Here is a 21,796-nt window from a genome sequence, read left to right as displayed (position 1 = left end):
ATAACAGCTAGCTACACCGAAATTTCTACTTATTTGGTTAAATAATTTTCATTCATTTATGTGTGCCTAGCTTTACTAGTAGTTGTGTTTCCCTCAGCTTTCCCAGTATTTCCTTAAAGCTAAAGCTTCTACATGTAATCCACTTTCCCCAACAATATACCAAGAGGCATTGGTCGTTTTTAACACCAGAAAGCATCAGTTTACATGCATGAGGGTCAATAGGAATATGAAAGTGTGGTAGGGCATAGTAGTAGATGTAGGTTACTAGTGTGAAGCCTTATAGGACCAGTCTTCCAATGCTTCTGACTCAGTTTACATGCATGACGGTCCATAGGAACATGAAAGTGTGGAAGGGCATATTAGTAGATGTAGGTTACTAGTGTGAACCCTTATAGCACCAGTCTTCCAATGCTTCTGACTCCCCTCACCACAGTTAGCAACTGCACAAATAACTACAAACAGATGTGGTAGGAGCCACCTGGTAGATTTTGTAAGCTGGTTAAGTGAATACTCCTCATGGCTTCATTCTGGATTGTCCCACAGAGACAATGATGCCGGAAATCTCATGAATTTTTACCTTTCAAAGTCCATATTGCACTAATTTCTTGGTGTAATCCTCAGAATACATCGTTTTTTGAAGTTTTGTATGTATTAACTGTCTGGAGGATTTTAATTCTTTTATTTTCATGTTCAGTTTTTTGAAAGCATAAGTTTGTAACTAAACAAGTTGCCAAATGACCAAATGAAAACCAAAGTTTGGCGCCTATAGATCAGTGCTTCTTTTTTAGTGCACGAAGTGTGAAGTCTGCAATGCAACTCTTGGATACAGCACGTATCAACACCTGCCCTCTGTTTGGGGTACAGGTATTTCTTTGCTCATAAATTTTCACTAAATTCTCGGTAGCCATTACTGCGAATGTACTAAAGCCAATTTTTTAAATAAAAAGCTTTTCTAATTTACTTTTGAAGCACAAGATAACATCATAACATTATCGAGTGCAAATGTGCCCCGCTTTTAATATTTTACCAATGAAAAACACCAAATTGTTGAGACATGTATGTTTGATTAGCTGCCATTTTTGTTATATTTATGAGCATTTGATGAAGCGCCATGCACTGATCTAGCTGAAGAATCATAACCAACAGACAAAATTGGTACACCCCAAGTTTTTTATATTTGCCTCTTTAAGGCTAAGTTATTCTGGTGTTTCTTTCACATTTTATGGATTTTGCACGATACTTTTTTTCTTAGAAAGGGGGAGTCACTCATGAGTGCCATATAAGAAGATTGCTAACTGGGAATTGATCTAAATGAGAATCCAGAGCAAAAAGTCAAACTACTTATGTTGGTTTATCAAAAGAAGGACTTTTTTCAGTACATAATAAATGTATCATGCTTGATGGTTTTTTAAAAACTCTGTAGAATAGCTCCTGCACAGGTAGGAATATGCTGATTATACAGGTAGTTTGCAAAGCCCACATGCCTATTCCCGAGTGATTACAATTCAATAGTTGTGGTCTGCTGACTTTTGGAGGCCATTTTGGAATTTTAAAACCTTAAGTGGCAGATACTGATACTTCATACATACAATGGAATTTTCTAACCATTAAATGATATTTTTATAAAAGACTATACAAATAACTTTCACCTTGAAAGGGTATTTTGGGGGCAATATTGAAATTGGCTGCCATATTGGAATTTTCAGACATGACCCTATATCCAACGTTGCTTAGAATCATGTTCTACATAACTGTGCCAATTTTTATGCTTGTAATTGTAAGTGCTTGATGATTTTACAAAACTGCTGCATATTTTGCGTAAGTAAACTGCTTATTTTACTTTTGGAGGCCATTTTGGAATTCTATACACCTGTAGAAGCGGATATTGATAATTCATTCATAGCATGATATTTTCCAGCTATAAAATGATATTCTAAACCATTTTAGGACTATATATTAGATGTTTTAATTTAAAAGAGTATTTGTGGCAGCCATATTGGATTTGGCGGCCATACTGGAATTTTCAGACATGCCCATATATCCAAAAAAGCTTAGAATTCCATTATCTACAACTGTGGCAAATTTCATGCTTGTAGGTAAAAAATGCACAATTCACCCTTTTTTCTGCACCAATTTCTTGGACTATGTACAGACACTAAGTGTATGTATTCTCATTACTTTGATCTCATTAAATAATTTTTTATCAATCAGGTATCCAAAGTTCTTGTCCTGGGCAGTGGAGGGCTGTCCATTGGTCAGGCTGGAGAATTTGATTACAGTGGCTCTCAGGCCATCAAAGCATTAAAGGTGAGGCAGATATTTCATATTTTAGTTTATCGGTGTTTTTGTGTATATGTAGAAGTCTTTGCAATTTCTGCTTTGCAGTTTAATAATATGGAAAGACAATTTAATGACTGTTACTGCAAGACTTCCTTAAATTTTTGTTTGCCTAAGACAACTTTCTAGTCTGCCAATTTTTGGCTTGAACAAAGTTCTACAATTCAAAACTTTTATAACGTCTTTTAATGCATTATGCAATTTCTCAACAATAGAACATCCGCAAGGTAAAAGTCAGCATTTTGATACTTGATTGTTTAATTTTTTTCCACAGGAAGAGAACATTGATGTAGTTTTAATGAACCCTAATATAGCCTCGGTCCAAACCAATGCTGAAGGGGAAAAGCAGGCGAATACTGTCTACTACTTACCCATCACGGCAGAGTTTGTCACTGAGGTCATCAAGAAAGAGAAACCCGATGGAATTCTGCTTTCAATGGGAGGACAGACAGCACTCAATTGTGGTAAGGGACATTTTCATTTTGTTCCTACTGTAATTTGCACTGTCTTTTCAAGATTAAAAAAAAATTATTTTATTATTATTATTTTGTTTTTTGTATGAACAATGTGTAGAAGTGACAGATTTGTTTAAGTTGCACATGTAGTAACTTAGGGTCTATTCCCACAACTTTAGATCGATCTATCACTGCGGGGAGTCTCACTAGATTACTGTCAGATAATCCCCCTTAAGTGTCCGTCCCCGCCTACTACAAGCTATAAGGGGTAATTAACTTTCGTGTCCGCCCGGCTGACAGCTATTTAGCGTGAACCCCCAGGGAGTTAGGTCGATCTAAAGTAGGTCGATCTAATCTATGGAAATGGGGTGTTAGTAACCATTATACAGGGATGTTATTTTCAGGCATATCCCTTATTTCAGTTTTTTTAACTGCTTTTTAAACTTTTTCGGGAATAATTGGACAACATCGCCAATTTTCAGGTCCCACTTATCACAAATTACATCCTTAAGTATAGAAGTCAATTTATTATTTTTTTTTTGTCCTTTATGACTTTCTTTAATCTCTCTCTCTTTCTCTCTCTCTCTCTCTCTCTCACACACACACAAACACACACACACACACACACACACACACACACACACATGTAAAAAGACTGCCATAATGTGACATATCTGTACATCCAGGTGTGCAGCTACATGATGCAGGAGTGTTCCAGAAGCATGGAGTCCAGGTGTTGGGGACACAGATCAGCAGTATTAAGGCCACTGAGGACAGACAGGTGTTTGCTGACATGTTGAAGGACATTAACGAGAGACTGGCTCCTAGTATTGCTGTGGAAACAGTAAGTTAAAGCTTACAGGCTGGCCTCACAAAAGAACTCGAGACAAAGTTTATCTTAACTTAAACACTAATAAATCTTTTAGTTTTTACATTTATTTAAAGGTTTAAGGATATAGGCGTTACATGAAAATTAATAATACAATATTTTCTAGTTGTCTGAGGCCTGAAGAGATTAGGTACCCATTGATGGTGAAGGCACCTGCTATGTATATTGTGTAATATATGTTTTATTTAGTATGATGTATATAATGTTTTCTAGGTGCCTGATGCCTTGGCAGCAGCTGAGGAGATCGGGTACCCTGTTATGGTGAGAGCTGCCTATGCCCTGGGAGGTCTGGGGTCAGGATGGGCACCAGATAAGGAGAAACTGAAGGACATAGCAACCAGGGTAAGTGACAGAGGGTTTCAAGTTTATTTGACACATTTCTAAAGAAAGAATCCCCCTCCCACCCCCTAAGAAGTTTGCATATTATCAAGATATGTTGTTTTGGAATTTTGAGTTCATTAAAGAATTACATCAATTCTGTGAAGTGTGAACGCTAAATTATTGTGATAAATTCTTAAATTGACAGCAAAAAATCACAGTATTTTTGTCAGGGTTTTGGTTTCTCAATAGAGTTTGACTTATGACCTGAATTTTTTTTAACTAGAATAGAAATGTTTGAGTATGGGACATGCTTCACAAATAAGACTTAAATACATATATTTATATATTTTTTCCTTCTTAAGCTGTAGCGCCAGAACTTTTTGTGTGAAATTTGAAAAGTTTTGCAGATGGGATCTCATTTTCTATTTTAGGCACTTGCACTGTCTAATCAGATTCTTGTGGAAAAGTCACTGCTTGGCTGGAAGGAGGTGGAATATGAGGTTGTCAGGGATTCAGCAGACAACTGTATTACCGTCTGCAATATGGAGAACTTTGATCCATTGGGGGTTCATACAGGTATGAATATATACATATATATGCTAAATTATCATACATCCTCTAACTGTAACAACAATTTATCAAAAAATCTACAGCTCAGCTGAAGATAAAAACCGACATAAAGTGAACAACTTAAAGGTTTTGATTGTTGTTACACCTTTTCTATGTATCACCAAGGCATACCCTATCCAAAACATTGAAAAAAATGTTGATCTTTTAAGTTTAAACTTACATCAATGACTGAAACTAAATACTGTTCATTCCTGTTCACCAGGTCATTTTTGTCAGGTTACTTAGCCATTTTTAAATGTTTAAAAATGTTTTGTTTATATTATTTGTGAAGATTAGTTCATGGTCTCTCTTTTAACTTTTCAAATATGTAATGTATTACAGGCGACTCCATAGTTGTTGCTCCCAGTCAGACTCTGTCAAATTACGAGTACCACATGCTGAGAGAGACCGCCATTAAGGTCTGGAAAAGAATTTGGAAACATTTTATTCCACCAATATCTCTGTTTATAACCAATTTACATGATTTTTTTTTTACATTTTAAAGTACTTTTAAGTGCCTTTGAATTCATTTTTTCACTTATTCAATTTAGAACTGAAACAGTCCTGAAGTGCAATTATTATGCTGTTTTTTTTAAGGGAATACTATAGTTATTAATATTATTATTTATCAGAATGAAAAGTGGACTTTTGTCTCTGTGCAAACATGACCCCAGAAAATGACCAGGACAGCATCTTGAAAATAATGAATTTCTTGTTACTTTTTATAATAATTAAGCAATCTGTTTCCACATTTTAAACCAGTGATTACTACCTCTGTTTCCAGGTGGTGAAACATTTTGGCATTGTTGGGGAGTGTAACATCCAGTATGCCCTGCACCCTGAGTCTCTGGAGTACTGTATCATTGAGATTAATGCTAGACTGTCCCGTAGTTCTGCTCTGGCCTCTAAAGCCACAGGGTGAGTAGATAAAATCTGTAAAAAAAGTTAGCTGTTTACAATGTTTATCAATAGATTAGAAAGAAACGTCATAAGATCTTTAGTATGAAGTTGTGCTGAAGGCTGTAAATAGGACAAGTGATATTGGGAAGAAGTAAGTCAAATGAATTTTGCATTCAGCTTTTCCTTGGCAAATTTTCAGATTGATTTACTTACGTTTAATATGAAGTTTTCTTCCCTGTTCAGTAAATGTACTTTTGATAGAACCAAGAGTTTTTAAGTCCTATTATTTTATTTTGATTGACAAATGTTATATTCAGCTATCCTCTGGCATTCATTGCGGCAAAGTTGGCATTGGGGATAGACCTTCCCAGCATTCAAAATGCCACCACCGAGCAGACGACGGCCTGCTTTGAGCCCAGTTTGGACTACATTGTCACCAAGATTCCACGCTGGGATCTGGATAGATTCCACCAGACATCCAAAGAAATTGGAAGCTCCATGAAAAGTGTTGGAGAGGTGTGTGGTACTTTCTTGATTCCAAACACATGCAAATAATTATTTAGTTTATTTATGTTTTATTTTATCATGCATTTCTTTGCAATATATGTGTATTATATGTTCAGATTTCACTTAAATAGATTTGAATCAGTACGACTTAATTTTTAATGTCTAAGAAAATCTCAAATATTCATATAATATAATGTATTCAAATATTTCAATTATAATCTCATGTAGGTGATGGCAATTGGACGTACATTTGAGGAGAGTCTTCAGAAAGCACTGAGGATGACTCACCCCACTGTACCTGGCTTGACACCGGCACTTCCTGCGGGAAAGAGCTACGCCCCTGATATGGACTTGGAAGCCCTGCTGAAAGTTCCTCATAATTCTCGGATACACTGCATTACTAAGGTATATATATAGTTACATGCTCTGGGTCTGTTTTTGCAAAACATGTTAGCAATTAATGCCATATGTTAAGAACCAGTACCAGTTTCATGAAAGAACTTTAAAAGAACTCTAAATTAATTATAAAAATTTAAGTTTACTTAGACCCAAGATTACTCAGTAGAAATAACTCAATAATAATAAACTTTGAAATGCTGTGCCTGTTTAATAATAAGACAGAAATGAGAAATTTATGTTTTGCACTTATTTAATCCCATGGCGTATGTTGAAGAATCTGCTTTTGCACAGGTTGTCATTGATTTATCTGGGTCTTCACTTTAATAACAGGTAAAAAAAGTTACGTCAAAATTGATGATTTTTTTTTATATTAATGCCAGGCTTTCCATGAGGGTTACACCGTGGATGATATTCATAAACTGACTGCTATTGACAAGTGGTTCCTGTACAAACTGGACAAGATAGTCCACATGGAAAACACTTTGAAGTCCTACAAGGGGTAAGATAGTCCACACGGACAAAATAAGTGAGAAAAAAAAACTAGTGGGTTTATTTAGAAGACGGAGGGGTTTCACACAAGATCTGTAGTAAAAATTTGTATTAAAATTGCTTTAAAACATAAACACATCATATTTGATGTCAGTGGCTATAGATTTTTATGTCTTAGATATCCTAAAACTGAAAGTAACTCCAATTAAGATTAATAAGTTGAATGAAGCTACAAAAATTGTTTGTATTGATCCTAGGATACCTAAATGGTAAACATCTCAAGAAGTAATTTATTTCTTAAGTTTCTGTGCCAATAGATTATCACTATGCTTATGATTTTACCAACTCATACAGAAGTGCTACTATAATCAACAATTGACATACATTGTAACTATCCCAGAAATATATGTGTTTAAAATTGTATAAACATATATTGTCTCACCTGAAAATCTTAACACCTTCATAAATTTATCCAGGCATATTCTTTGTTAATTGCATCCCTCTCTTTACTCTCCTCCCACAGAGCTCTGACTGTCCCCACCCACCTCCTAGCACAGGCCAAACAGGATGGGTTTGCTGACCGCCAAATTGGGCAGGCACTCGGGATCACTGAATCAGAGGCCAGAGATATGAGACTTAGTAAAAACATCAGACCATGGGTGAAGCAGGTCAGTAGGATATATATATATATATATATATATATATATATATATATATATATATATATGAACCATGTTTCATTATTACACATTACAATCAAACTGTATATATTAAAAGTTACATTTAGATTGGTAAACTGCAAAAAGAATGAAGCCCTGACAGTATTAAGAGTGTAAATAGTAAAAGTCAATGTCTAAAGCATATACAGATATTTAAAATGTGTCTAAAATAAAGCGTCAGACTCCGTTTTGCAGATTGACACAATGGCAGCCGAGTATCCTGCCCGCACCAACTATCTTTATGTGTCCTACAATGGCATGGTGAGTAATCTTTAAACTTGAATTATGAAAATGTCCTGATTGAGCTTGACAGAATGTAGTCCCTGTAAGAACAGGCTCTTGAAATGATGTCTGGACAGCTTGCTAGCTAAACCCTTAAGGGGTACATGTAACTATATATACTGCTTTTTTCTTAAAGCCTTTTAAGTGATCATTTCATTTTGATGGAATGAAAGAATAGATACATTGTAAATGTATTCATGTTGTAGGAGCATGATCTTACCTTCAATGATAACGGAATAACAGTGCTGGGCTGTGGACCCTATCACATCGGCAGCAGTGTGGAGTTTGACTGGTGTGCAGTCTCTTGTATCAGATCACTCAGAGACATGGGGAAGAAGACGGTAATTGCTCCATGAAGACTAATGTGGTCTTCTCTATCATTTACTAGCTTGAAAATTGGCACAGTTGCACAAAAATATGATCAATTTAATTAGTTGTGGTGAATTGTAAAGTTCATAGTTCAACCATTTTTCTGGATAAGATTTTTTATCTTTCCGATAATTTTTTATCTTTGTGTTTATTAAGACATATTCAATAAAAATAATTATATGTTGGTTGAGATGCCTAAAAACGTCTTTAAAAAATAAAATGATTATGACATGATAAACTGGTAATATTGTGCAATAGGTTGTCCTTTAGCAGATCTGAAGCTCAACAAAAGTAAACATCTGTTTACAACTTTTATCTTACTCAATGATTAGATTTGCCCTTTTAAAGCTTTATATTTTGTTACAAATTTGGTTATTTTGTCTCTTCAGATTGTTATCAACCACAACCCAGAGACTGTCAGTACTGATTTTGATGAATGTGACCGCCTCTACTTTGAGGAGCTTTCTTTGGAGAGAGTGCTGGATATATACCAACAAGAGGTGATTACTCAATTTGACATCAAATTTATTTAATGTAATTGACCATCTTTTTGTTTGAAATTATTATTATAATTATTTATTCATTTGTTTTTTACGGAAAATATCTTTAATGATGCAATTATATTGAAGCCAATGAGTTCACTTTTTACTAACAAATCCAAGTTTCGTAGAAAAGTGCTGAGGAACAGTTTTCCTCTTTTTTGAATATTGAATATCTCTTATTTATCTTGATAAATCATTTAGCATATGTTATTAAAAGAAACGTGATAGACACCTTTATAAGTAAAAATGAATTTATTTGTAGATTACTAATCCCACTGTTTTTTAAACAGGTTTCCAAGGGAATAGTTGTCTCAGTTGGAGGCCAGATTCCAAATAACTTGGCCCTGCCTCTGTATAAGAATGGTGTGAACATTTTTGGCACTAACCCCACTATGATTGATGCTGCTGAGGAGAGATCTGTGTTTTCAGCCATTTTGGACAAGATAGGTGTAGGACAGGCTCCTTGGAAGGCACTCACTTCGCTGGTAAAATTTTTAAAGATATTACTTTTTGGCATTGTTTCCAGTGTGTGTTTCTAAAATTTTAACATGTTACTGCTGTAGTTTCATTTCATGCTTAGAACTTTTTTCATTCTCATTTTTTTATCTGTTTAGGATGAAGCTCTGGACTTTGCTGCAAGTGTTGGCTACCCATGTCTGCTTCGACCATCCTTCGTTCTCAGTGGCTCTGCCATGAATGTTGCCTATGGACCAGTAGAACTCAAGAAGTTCTTGGAGCAAGCGTCTGAGGTCTCACAGGAACACCCGGTGGTCATAACGAAGTTTGTTGATGGAGCTCGGGAGATCGAGATGGATGCCGTTGCCAGAAATGGAGTGGTGAGTCTTTTGTCATTTAGATATGATTTTAAAAATTGAAGGCAGTATCATTTCTTTTGACCAATGCAATTTAGAACACTTCATATCAGTCCAGATGAGTAACTTGAATATTGTCATGGCTTGCATGGTATATGTTATATATACATATTGTATAATAATATCTGATTGGTCAAATATTTAATTAAAAAACACACCTACTGATACATGAGCAGTTTTTAATTTATTTTTATTTATTTTATTATTATTTTCTTTGATTCAGAGGGATTGTTTATAAGGTTAATTTTGGTATCACAAACCATAATTATTCACTTCCTTCATGGCTACATGATACTATTCTGTTGACTATTCCTTCTGGTCATCATCATCATCATCATTATTATTATTATTATTATTATTATTATTATTATTATTATTATTATTATTATCAATAGGTTGTTGCCCATGCTATCTCAGAACATGTGGAGAATGCTGGTGTTCACAGTGGAGATGCCACCCTCATCCTGCCATCACAGACCATCAGCCAACACTGCCTGGACTTGGTGAGATATTATACTTTGTATATATATGTATACTTTCCATTGTATACTTGTGAATTGAATATTTAAGTATTTTTAGTTTTTGTTTGTGTTAAACTATGCACACTGTCAGTGTGCTGTTTGGGCTTATCAACTGTTGTTTTCAGTTATTGTATCTTTATGTTGTATTGTATACAGTTGTGTATGATAAGTTTTATTGATGACGATATGTAATGTAAATGTTAATTTTATAGAAATAAAACAGTATTTTGTTCATTTTCTTTTGAAACACAAGGAACGTTAATACACCATACCACACAGTACTGCACAATACCACTTGGCACCATACCAACACTAAAACGTTTGAGGTTTATCTTTTAAATAATTAATGTACATCTTCCTTGTTTTAAACTTGTTGATGGTTTTTGTTTAGATCAAGGATGCCACCAGGAAGATAGCTAAGGAGTTTAACATCTCGGGACCCTGTAACATCCAGTTTTTAGCCAAGGATGACCAGGTCATGGTAAGAATTTCTCACGACCATATTTCTGATCACATTTGAGGATTTGTTTTCAGTTAGAAAATTAGTCATTTGGTGTACAACAGGTGTGTACTGATAAGTTATGGTCACAGAACCTTTTTAAGATTAAAGCACTGCTAGGTGGAAACTTGGCTCCTGAACTTTAAACAACCTGTATGGTATTGAAATTTTTTTTCTGAGAACATTCTAATTTATATATATATTTTTTTACTTCATAAATGAACTTTTTTTAATTGATGTGAAATGTTGAGAATGGTTCTTGATGTCTGGATGGTTTTATATTAATATGGAACTCTAAGATGCTAGTGTAGTGTGACTTTTTAAGAAATGAAAGCTTTTTGCACTTCAAAAAAATCTGGAGACAAATACTTTGCAATTGTTTTTGAAACCCACCAAATTTTGCATGTATTTAAGAAAGCACTGCTTTTCTGTGGGCACTGATTTCCCTGATTTTACCAATTACTGCTTTTCAGGTCATTGAATGCAATCTGAGAGCCTCGCGCTCTTTCCCATTCATCTCTAAAACCATTGGCACAGACCTGATCTCCGTGGCAACGAAGGTTATGCTGCATGAACACATTGACATTGAGGACATGCCGACCCTGGAAACTCCTCATAATCCTGTGGGATACGTGGGAATAAAGGTATTTACTTTGTTGGGATGTATGTGTGTGTGCATGCCATGAGAGAAAGGTCAGGGGATTTGAAAAGGTCTTAACAGTGTGTGTACAAAAACCTATGAGAGAATAGTTGAGGCATTTATCTTTAGTTATTGATGCGGCTGTATATTAAGGCTTATAACTTATAATGACATGAATTTTAAAGATGAGCATTCATATATATTTCACTTTTGGCTTTCTTATCACAGAATATAAGTGCTTCAGTGTTATCACTTTTATGAATTGTTCTTTTGTTGTTTACTTTAAATAGTTTATTATTATCATAATTGCCTATTCCAGCCATTGTCGTGTGTTTGGGTCTAATGTGGAAAAAAACAACAATTCAAGTGTCATGAGGAACTCAGCTGAGATAAATATACTCATTTCTGGAAATATTTCCAGGCTCCCATGTTTTCCTGGCCCCGACTGAGAGACGCAGACCCATTGCTGAGATGTGAAATGGCATCCACGGGAGAGGTGAGGATGATGGGTCTGATCTGATTCCCCCACCCCCCACCCCACCCACCCCTTGTACTTTTCACTCATTCTGGCCAGTGAGCCTAAGAAAACTTTAAGTCCAGTCAAAATAAACTGGCCAGAAACAATATGTATAAAGATAGTTAGGAAATAATTTTAAACAACAATTAGTACTGTCTCCACCATGCACTCCAGTTATACTAGTGCATCATTCACTGGGTAGTACGTCTCCACCCTAAGCTGATAGTTTGTGTAAAATGAATAGTAGTCCATGTTAAGTGAAATTTAGTTGATGTAGACCTGTTTTAGAGGACTACTGCAATTTTATCCTAAACTGAAGTTCTTTTGTGAAATTGGCCCCAAGCTTCAGCATAATTGAAGTCCATATGAGGAGGAGGCAGTTTGCTCATATAGTTGTTGCAATTATATCTGTTGATAGAAATTGAAAGTCCAAAAAATATATATATTTGAAAAAACGTACATAATCATGTCTTGAACATGTTTTAAAAGGTGGCATGTTTTGGACCGGATGTGTATACTGCATTCCTGAAGGCTCTGATGTCCGCTGGGTTCAGAATACCCAAGAAGAATGGCAGTGTGTTAATTGGTATCCAGCAGTCCTTCCAGCCCAAGTTTCTACCCACAGCCAAGAAACTGTCTGATTTAGGCTACCAGGTAAGGAGGGTGGTTAGTAAGATATACAAAAAAAAAAAAAAAAAGAAAAAAGAAAAATGTTTTAATTGTTTACATGAACCTAAGTGGCACAAGTTACGGATCTGATGCTGTCCAGCTTCTTCATTTTCAGGTTTCCACATATGATTGTTAATGCATGCTCCATCTTTGTCATGGATATTTGACAGTAAGGAAGTTGGCTCAATTAGATCTGAACCCCACTGTCACAAAAGTTTGTCTAAATTTTTCAGATTTTCAGTTAAAAATTTAGTCCAGCTTGGCTCAAGATAAACAATGTTTATTTTTTATTTTAGTTGTGCGCCACTGAAGGCACAGCAGCGTACCTGAACACTCATCACATCCCTGCCCAGGCTGTAGGATGGACTTTGTCTGAAAACAAGGACCAGAGTTTACCCCATGCCACCACGTAAGTCATCATTTTATGAGGTTCTGTATTTTAGGTTCTTTTTTTCGTATATTTGTTATAACTTGTATATCATTTTAATATTATTTGTATGCATTTTTTTTTATTGATATAATTGTATCTTTGCACATGTTGTGCATCATACAGATAATAACCTATCTGCTGTATTTGATTGTGAATAACTGAGTACGTATTTGAAAATCTAATATCTGACGATAAAAAATCTGCCATTTGCTTTAAAAATTGACGTTTATATGTATGACTTTTGTATTTATTCTTTAATAAACTTATTTATAACTCTTTGGTATATTTACCTTTATTTATATCAACTGATTCTTGTCACCATAGGCATAACTGTGGTGTATTTGGGTACAATAAAGTCTATTATGTGAGTTCATGAAACTATTTTAGCTGAATGCAGAATTGTTTCTTGGTTTGATTTTAGGTTAAGTGCACACAAAGACAGATTTTTCTACTTATTTATTTTTTCTTTATTTATTATTTTCCAGGCTGATACAGGATCGTAAAGTTGACCTGGTTATTAATCTTCCAAACCACAACACTAAATACGTCAAGGACAACTACTTAATTCGCCGCAGTGCAATTGATTTTGGGGTACCTCTGCTTACTAATTTTGAGGTAAGCCCCCTCCCCCCCCCCTCTCTCTCTCTCTCTCTCTCTCTCTCTCTCTCGTGCATGTACACACACACTTTGAAATTTAAAGATTGATTTGCTGAATTAAAAATGCTGGGTGTAGATAGATGGTGAAATATGTTACGATACTGAATTTTGTTTTCTTTTCTCTCTCACCAACCCAAAACATGCTGAGAAATTTTCCTCACTTCTCATACTTTTTTTTTCATTTCAGATTGTTCGCTTATTAGCTGAAGCATTTGACCACACAGGCAATGTGGAAGCCACCAGTTTGTTCCATTACCTGAAACCAAGAAAGAAATCTGCCAGATCTGCATAAATTTTGGACAGTTGTCTCCATTGTTACAGGGACCACACACAGGGGTTCTATGCCTTGTTATTACTGAAAATTATCTATTACATTCTTATAAGCAATTTAAAGGACATTGCTTTTTTATATAAACATTTAATGGTTGACATTGATCTGTCTGCTGCCTCAAGTCATGAGAACTGATTTTAAAGTGCACAATAACTTGAAGAAAGCTGATCGTCGGATATTTCATCTTGTGGAGGGTGGCTAATCTACATGTGCCATGTTGTCCTCATGATTAGCTGTACTCATGCATGTAAGTTACAGTATTAATGCCCTTTAAGTTTTTTTCTTTTATAGAGAATTTGTGGAATGAGGTATGGTTGGTTAGAACTAGATAATCTTTGTTGACTCCCAAAAAAATGTTAAATTTTTTATCTTGAAATCCTGTATGTGATGTCTTAGAGGAATTTCTATAATGCAGATAACTGAAAAATCATTTCAGAAAAGAACATGCAGAAAAAATCAAAAAGATATTTAGGATTACTTGCAACTTTGAATCTCATCCTTCTCATTGCACAAATGAATTCCAAAGTTAATATTTTCAAAGGAAAAATCTTTGTTGCCAAATTATTCCCTTAAGCAAAAACATGAATTTTTTTTGTCAGACTTTTTATATTTGCTCTCCATTTTAGGAATGTATAATGATATTATAACCTTTATTTCTGAGATGTTCAATCTCAGTTTTCTTTCTGATGTAATAGGCAGCTCAAATGTTTTCAGTATTGTTTTTTTACATTTGCAATGTATTGAAACATGTGGTTTCATTATGTTTTAAACTATTAAAAGTAAAAATCATGATAAAATTCATATTTGCCAGCTATTTTGAATGTATTTAATGCAGAAATTGAAAGGTATTTGATATTCATTTTGATGGCAGCAAATCGAATCAAATTTTGTGCTTTGAATTTCCAGAATTTTCTTGTCCATATCATTTAAAGAAAAGATTGTGCAATGTAAGAATGATGGATTAATGTGTAAGATCGATGTCAAATTCAGATATCATTTTGAAGAAAAAATAGTGTGAAATGTTATATATAGATAGATAGATAGTGGACTAAGTGAGCATATTTTCTCCAGTTTTTCACCTTGTAGTCTTTTGGCCAAGACATGGTTTGATTATTGCTTACTCTAACGGGTACAACATATAATGCATGTACAGGGGTTCTTGCACTAACATAGTATAACGCTGATGTTGTATGCTTGCTATTCAATTTATTGTGTAATAATTAGATCTGCAGTAAAGATGAATCTCAAAAAATATGATCTAGTACATGAAGTATATACAATGTTTTGTATATCTTAGACTCTGCATAATGCAAGCACTGGTGGATCTCACAGAAATGGGGCATTTGACTATTTTAAAGTCATCATAGATAACAATTTTTTGCAGAGTTATGGGTAATATTTTTTCTTAAAATATTGCAATTTTATCCATTTAGCATAAATTACATTTGGTTGAAGTTGAAGGTGTAAACTTTCAGTGTAAATGTGTCCTGACACCATGGAAAAGGTTATATTTGCTAATAAATTCTAGTGGGTTTACTTGGCATTTCTCCATTCATTTTGTTATTTCAAATTAAAAAGAAACATTTAATAATCAGTTAATTCTTGTAACTGCATACTTTACATGTGTTATTAGATGACGTTAATATGTTGATGCAGAACTACATAGGCCTACTGTAATTGGTAGCATTGACCGCTCATCCCAAAACTAGCATTTTTTTTTCAAAAAAATGTGGATTTTAACCTCTCTCTCTCGCCACAATAATTTGCATCTTTGTAAAAAGACCTACATACGCAGAGAGAGTGAGATAGAGACCTGAAATATGATGTAGAACGCTATATTTTCACGGTTTACCAATCCTTAATTTACACATTTTTTGTAAAAAAGCTTTGAACATGGGTAACTTTTCATTTTTCATAAATTCTTACTTTAGCCCCGCTAAACCCCAAATTTTGAAAATAGACGATGTCAACGTTTCTTCAAATTGAACGTATGGCTCTCATCCAGGCAACTAGTAAAATCATGTGTCGCTTTTAGCATTTTAAGAATTTCCTTTCATTCATATAACCAAAAATAAGCCAACCTTTTTTTTGCAGCGCATTCATAATTCCCAGGATTGATATCTCCTTTTAAGGCAAAAACTCAGTTCCCCTTAACATGAAAAAGTATATTGCCACGTGCGTCTGTATGGCAATTGACCATTAATTCAGCTCACTTTGATATCAAAAGTAACAACGTATTGATCAGTTTGCACGGGATCCCCAAACTGGTAAGATTTTCACTTTGTTGTGACTCAATTTCCCAATTGTAGCAAATCCAGATTTTTTTTCTGAACTCATTAAAACGCTCTGAGGTCCGTGAAGTCAGATCAGGTTTTCAGATGCTAACTTGCTCTTCGCCTAGGTTATATTTTGCGTAGCTGAAATAACTGTGAAATTAATATTTATTTTTCTTATTATTCTTATTTGGGAAATAGGGTAATCAAGACTACTAATATATATTAGTTTGCTGTCTTAAAAATTGATTACTGAAAACTTTGGATATGTTCAACACTTTTTGCTAAGAGTAGGGTTAATATTCCTTTTTTTTATTCAGTCTGAAGATTTTTTTTGCTCTCAGTGTGATCTGGGATCCGTCCACCCTTTTAAATTCGGCCGGGGAGAGTATCCATGGTGTTCAGTTAATGAACTACACCCTCTACAAGAACATGACCCCAGCGCCGCCTGGTGGAGAGCAGATTACTACGCCTTGGGTGTCATGTTCGAATTATGAGGGAAGGTAAGACGCCCTAGTATACATTTATGTGCATGATTCATAAATTGCAATTCGTGTGAAAAAATCAGTCAGAAAACGTTAGACCAAAAAGACAAAATGAAATGAGAGTCGTTTGAACAGGAAAATCAGAATATAGGGAAAAATATAGGAATATTTCTTTTGCAAGCAAAGTTACGTAAAAATCACAATGGGCTTTCACTCACATTAGTACCGGGCAGTACAGGGTAGTATAATGTTTTGGAGAACATAATGTAATAATTCAAGTCTATTTGTTTAAACACCCACTTTGGACTGAATTGCCAACTAGAGCAGAAACTAGAAGAAAAATTCTCCAAGGCACCATCATCTACACATATAACAGGGACAGATTCAGTATTATTTGAAGGAGGGGTCCGCGGATGCGAAGCCGACGCTCCCCCCCCCCCCCCCCCCCCCCCCCCCCACACACACACACACACTTGGCATGGGGTTCGCTAAAGGGCCCCGAAAAATGTTAGTATTTTAGAGGGCGAATGGTGCCATTTGGTACGGTTTAGAAATATGAATCAACTAGTTAAAATTCTAATTTCAAGAGGTGACCAGAAATCGAAGGGGGGGGGGGGGCAGAACCCCCCTTGATCTCCCTCTAAATCTGCCACTGGATACAGAGCATGTCTTCAGGAATCTGATTGACAGATTAGTCTGGTAGGCAATTCTATATTATGTCTATTACCTTAGTTCATTTGTCTATTTATCTGCCGAAAATGACCTAGGCCCATATTTGCTATGGAGGTGCCACAAGATGAAAATTCTACTTTGGCAATTTTAATATAATATATCAATATGATTGGTTTTGTTCCCATTTTGCTTGTTGTCTTTGTACTTGATGGTGAAGGGGCGAAGGGGGCGTGGTCCACTGCTACCCCCTCCCACACCTGCCAGTGGTATTATTTTTATCAACAAGCAATATTTTTTCTCTCACTTGGCAATCATTGAATCAAACAAATCTATCGGTTTAAAGCAATTTATTATTCTCCTCGTAATATCACAGAATCGGTAACATGAAAATGCAAAAAAATGAACACATTACGAGTATCGCATAGCACTAATAAAAGACAAAATTTTCTAACTAAATATAACTATCTTAAATATATATTTGTAACAATACACCTAATGGCATTAATAGCTGGGTAAATATTACAACGACACGTAAAAATACATTAAAATTGGCAGTGATACGTAGCGCATTTCGGGTAGCAAAATAACCCAAAAATTTCACGGTTATCGTAGAATAGTGGGGCGAAATTTTCAGCAGAATGCGCACCAATCGCATCAAACAACTTTCATGTTTTTTCGCATCTGCTTATATGATCTTATGCGCGCGCACATGTGAGAGTTTCGCCTGTGAAGCGCGAGCCATACAATGGATAGTACAGTATATTAACATAGCCGGGAGTGATCGTAGAGTTATAAAGTGAAAAAATTATTTCACATCTTAACAGAGTACATTTGTGGCCCACATTATATGCGTAGCACATATTGTTTATAATAAAATTTTGTTTGATTACAGATACTTTGACAAAGTTATAGATGTAAATAACATTCGTTCAACTTGGTTTTGAACCACTCATAAATATACTTATCTTATATTGGAAACGAATGCTTTTATTCTCTTAAGCACAAGTTTTGCCTTTAAACTGCACGGAAATTACAAATGGCCAAAACCTAATGGCTTATAATCATTTGGCCCTTCTGAGCTACTGGTATATACTATTGATTTGAAAACTTGTATATGCATTATCATTTTGAGTTAAAGGTTATGTTTGTAGCAGAGAACTCTGTCTAGCTCTTATTATTATCAATAAAACCAAGATTATGGTCTGTGTTTGGGGGCTAACAAATTATGTACAGCTTCTTTTTACAAGAAAATGTGTGGATAACCTTGACCTTTGTTGACCTGGGTCGTGACCCTCACTGCTACCACTATCAACTTTTCTCTTTGAGATTAGACGTTCGTTTTTTTTTTTTACACGACAAGTATCACGCAAGAGACCTTAATACACACTGGAATAGTTGCTAATGCTTGGGGACGAATTAAAAAACCTAATCATTCTGGATTCCCTACTTGACATTTTTGTTGTGATCTCTACTGTCGCCTGCAAATCAAGTCGCTCCCGTTTGAGAGATTTATGAGAACATCTTTATAGTTTTAGTAATTCATCTTGTTATAACATTATTGATCGACATCGCCGGAGCCTTCAGCAGGTTTGGCGATGACCTCGGGTCGACCAGGTGACACTACGACCGGAGGAGGAGGTTCGGATACGTTCAACATACATACTTTACACCTACTAACGCGCGTCAGAAGTTGACCTGCCTTGAGGGTGGCTGAGACTGGGGTCTGCTGACCGGCTATAGTCACGAGCCAGAAGCTGTATTTGTCTGAGAAGAAGTGACACTCTCCACGGCTATTGCACTCTATATACGGGTTCGACCTAAAGGATTCTAGGCAGCTCCCTGGGCTGGACAGTGACTGGCCGCCGCCCATTGCGCCAACAGCGTGCTGAAACAAATAAAGGACAATTGCAGGCAGATTCCTCGGATAAAATCGTGAACTGAATGTAGGCCTTAACGGAAAAGTAGAAACTGTCTATGTAGAAAACATATTCTATATTAAAAGTTTTCCACATTAAAAGTCTTCCACGTCTGAAAGGTGATTAATGCACCAGTCTACAACATTATAATAGGTTTATTAACATGAGAAATATTATACTAACCATAACAAAACTGTACCCAGACCAAAGATTGTTCCACCCGTATGGACATTCGGCCTCTCCAGTGGATTGACTGTGCACAGCCATGACCGGTGCGGGTGCCTGGCACACGGCACAGCGACTAATGAACGGTAACACCTGGTCGCCACCCACTGGCATCATGGGTATGGCGCGCTCCGTCGCCAGCCAATAACTAGTCGCCGTTCTGCTGGAGAACGTGCACACGTTGCGGATGTTACAGAACATGAAGGGCATGGCGCTGAATTGTTTGAGACAAGAGCCTGCCGTACCTGGAATATGGCAAAATAATGGGTTGGTGCTGGTTCAGTGCAGGTATACTGGTAGATGTACGAGTATAGTATTCACTTTGTTAATTTGAACTTATTTTTTTAAATCTTACTTTTGAGGGTTTTTTTTCTTCAGGTCATACGTGTAAGGACACCGCCACCATTTTTACTTACCGTGTTTAATTTGTTTATAAAATGGCTTAAGGATTAAATCAACATGTATCATTGTGACAAGATATTTTAAAAGCGGTCTTTTCATATTTATTTAGTTCATCACCTTTATAAGGTAGCTTACCCAGGTCTTGCACATGCGCACGGCCGTCGTCCTCAGTATGAAGCAAACTGTACCCCTCCCATAGTTTGATGTGACCAATGGGACACTCAGGATATAGAGCGCTCTGACTGTGGCGAGTAATGACGTAAGCAGAGGGCCCGGGAATACCTGAAATACGACAGTTTGACGCATGGATTTAAAGAATAAATAAAATTTTCACTAAGAAAAAAAATGTTATTCACAAATTCTTATTGCTGCATACTTACCTGGTGCACTGTTAGTTTTCCTTGTCATACTTAAACTGTATCGGTTTCAATGTAAACACAACTTTATACTCTCCCTACAAACAACGCACCTTGTGCTCCACTTGGTCCTTGACGTCCTGGGTTTCCAGCCACTCCAGGGTATCCCTGAAGACCCCTGGGGCCCGCGGGGCCTCTTGGTCCAGGCAGACCCACCCCTGGGTCACCCTTCTGACCCTTCTGTCCGATACCTATTGGACCAGGAGGTCCTGGTGCGCCGTCCCTACCCGGTGGACCTTGTGGACCTGTTGTGGACATGGAGAGGACAACAAGTGTAAGGCTATAGTACAGGGGACGATTCATACCACCAAATGACAGAAGGTTCTATACTTTTCGAGCAGACTGCGAATAAAACCCAATCTACTTCGTATTTCTAGTTTAATTCTTACACAGACGTGTCACTATTTTATCAGCATCAAATAATAAAAAGTTAACATCACTACGCACAGATTTAATTACTTTCACTCTGAAATCTCTCTATGGCCGAAAACATTTAGTCAAAATTAGTGCTGTTGTAATAACTGGTATGTGTTTTTTCCATTTGAAACAATTTGTTTCATACCTGCAGGTCCGGTTTCTCCACGTATACTCTCACCAGCTGGACCTTGAGGACCAGGTAAACCATCTGCACCCGGGGGTCCTGGCTCCCCTGCCGGTCCGGGTAGGCCAGGCTCCCCCTGCACACCTGGGCGTCCCAAAGGCCCCGGTTCTCCTTTTGGCCCTGGCAGACCAACTCCCGGTTCACCCTGAGGTCCTGCTGGTCCAGGGACCCCAACACCCGGCTCTCCTTTCGGTCCTGGTAGTCCTACGCCCGGAGGACCGCGTGCTCCTTCTGGTCCCTGAGGTCCTGGGAGCCCAATCAAGCCAGGCTCTCCCGGTGGACCAGGCTCTCCTATCCCTGTGTCACCCTTCTCTCCCTTTGGCCCAGGTTCTCCGACACCTGGCTCTCCTTGAGGCCCTGGAAGTCCGTCCTTTCCTGGAACACCACTCTCACCAGGTGCTCCGGGTTCACCAGCTGGCCCAGGTGGTCCGCTTGGCCCTGGTAACCCAACGCCGGGCTCACCGGGTGGACCCTGGGGTCCGGGTAATCCAACACCCTCAGGACCCGCGGGTCCAGGTTCACCAGCAGGACCAGGCAGCCCATTCAGGCCGTCTTTCCCTGCGGTGCCTGGCTCGCCTGGTTCGCCTTTCATTCCTGCAGGTCCAGGTGCCCCATCTGCTCCTGGTGGTCCACGTTCACCTGGGGCACCTGCCGGACCAGGCTCCCCCTGTAGACCCGGAACGCTCTCACCAGGTGGGCCCTGGGGTCCAGCAGGCCCTGGCTGCCCATCCGCTCCCGCTGGTCCCGGAGGCCCCGGTGGTCCTATTTGGTAAAATAACGGCAAGTGATGTTTCACAATATATTCGTATATCATGCGAAAGAAAATTAACAATAGTTGGTAAACTCAACGTG

At 37.0% G+C, this 21,796-nt stretch overlaps 2 protein-coding genes across 2 annotated transcripts in view; one reads left to right on the top strand and one right to left on the bottom strand.

Annotated features, from left to right (window-relative positions):
* LOC106173741 (carbamoyl-phosphate synthase [ammonia], mitochondrial-like) overlaps nt 1-15,490 on the top strand; it is a 28,223-nt gene extending 12,733 nt beyond the window's left edge. Inside the window, exons 14-37 of the mRNA XM_087003722.1 lie at nt 2,212-2,307; nt 2,612-2,801; nt 3,479-3,636; nt 3,895-4,023; nt 4,434-4,578; nt 4,954-5,030; nt 5,396-5,529; nt 5,829-6,027; nt 6,247-6,423; nt 6,798-6,916; nt 7,430-7,574; nt 7,821-7,886; nt 8,114-8,248; nt 8,666-8,776; nt 9,109-9,303; nt 9,433-9,654; nt 10,086-10,193; nt 10,603-10,692; nt 11,184-11,354; nt 11,772-11,846; nt 12,357-12,521; nt 12,833-12,945; nt 13,452-13,581; nt 13,811-15,490. Of these exons, the coding sequence (XP_086859848.1) occupies nt 2,212-2,307; nt 2,612-2,801; nt 3,479-3,636; nt 3,895-4,023; nt 4,434-4,578; nt 4,954-5,030; nt 5,396-5,529; nt 5,829-6,027; nt 6,247-6,423; nt 6,798-6,916; nt 7,430-7,574; nt 7,821-7,886; nt 8,114-8,248; nt 8,666-8,776; nt 9,109-9,303; nt 9,433-9,654; nt 10,086-10,193; nt 10,603-10,692; nt 11,184-11,354; nt 11,772-11,846; nt 12,357-12,521; nt 12,833-12,945; nt 13,452-13,581; nt 13,811-13,915 (3,255 nt within the window). The 3' untranslated portion in view covers nt 13,916-15,490. The remainder of the gene's footprint in view (nt 1-2,211; nt 2,308-2,611; nt 2,802-3,478; nt 3,637-3,894; nt 4,024-4,433; nt 4,579-4,953; nt 5,031-5,395; nt 5,530-5,828; nt 6,028-6,246; nt 6,424-6,797; nt 6,917-7,429; nt 7,575-7,820; nt 7,887-8,113; nt 8,249-8,665; nt 8,777-9,108; nt 9,304-9,432; nt 9,655-10,085; nt 10,194-10,602; nt 10,693-11,183; nt 11,355-11,771; nt 11,847-12,356; nt 12,522-12,832; nt 12,946-13,451; nt 13,582-13,810) is intronic.
* Nucleotides 15,491-17,716: 2,226 nt separating this feature from the next.
* Nucleotides 17,717-21,796, bottom strand: part of LOC106173724 (uncharacterized) — a 31,801-nt gene continuing 27,721 nt past the window's right edge. Inside the window, exons 20-24 of the mRNA XM_087005247.1 lie at nt 20,906-21,706; nt 20,397-20,588; nt 20,063-20,209; nt 19,484-19,770; nt 17,717-19,269 (exon numbers count right to left, since the gene is read on the bottom strand). Coding sequence (XP_086861373.1) covers nt 18,940-19,269; nt 19,484-19,770; nt 20,063-20,209; nt 20,397-20,588; nt 20,906-21,706 — 1,757 coding nt within the window. The 3' untranslated portion in view covers nt 17,717-18,939. The remainder of the gene's footprint in view (nt 19,270-19,483; nt 19,771-20,062; nt 20,210-20,396; nt 20,589-20,905; nt 21,707-21,796) is intronic.

This window comes from Lingula anatina, chromosome 2 (assembly GCF_051362555.1).
Source record: "Lingula anatina isolate TDL-2025a chromosome 2, LinAna3.0, whole genome shotgun sequence".
NCBI classification, from domain to species: domain Eukaryota; kingdom Metazoa; phylum Brachiopoda; class Lingulata; order Lingulida; family Lingulidae; genus Lingula; species Lingula anatina.
Note: the sequence above shows the minus strand (reverse complement) of the source record. Positions and strands in the feature narration are given on the sequence as shown.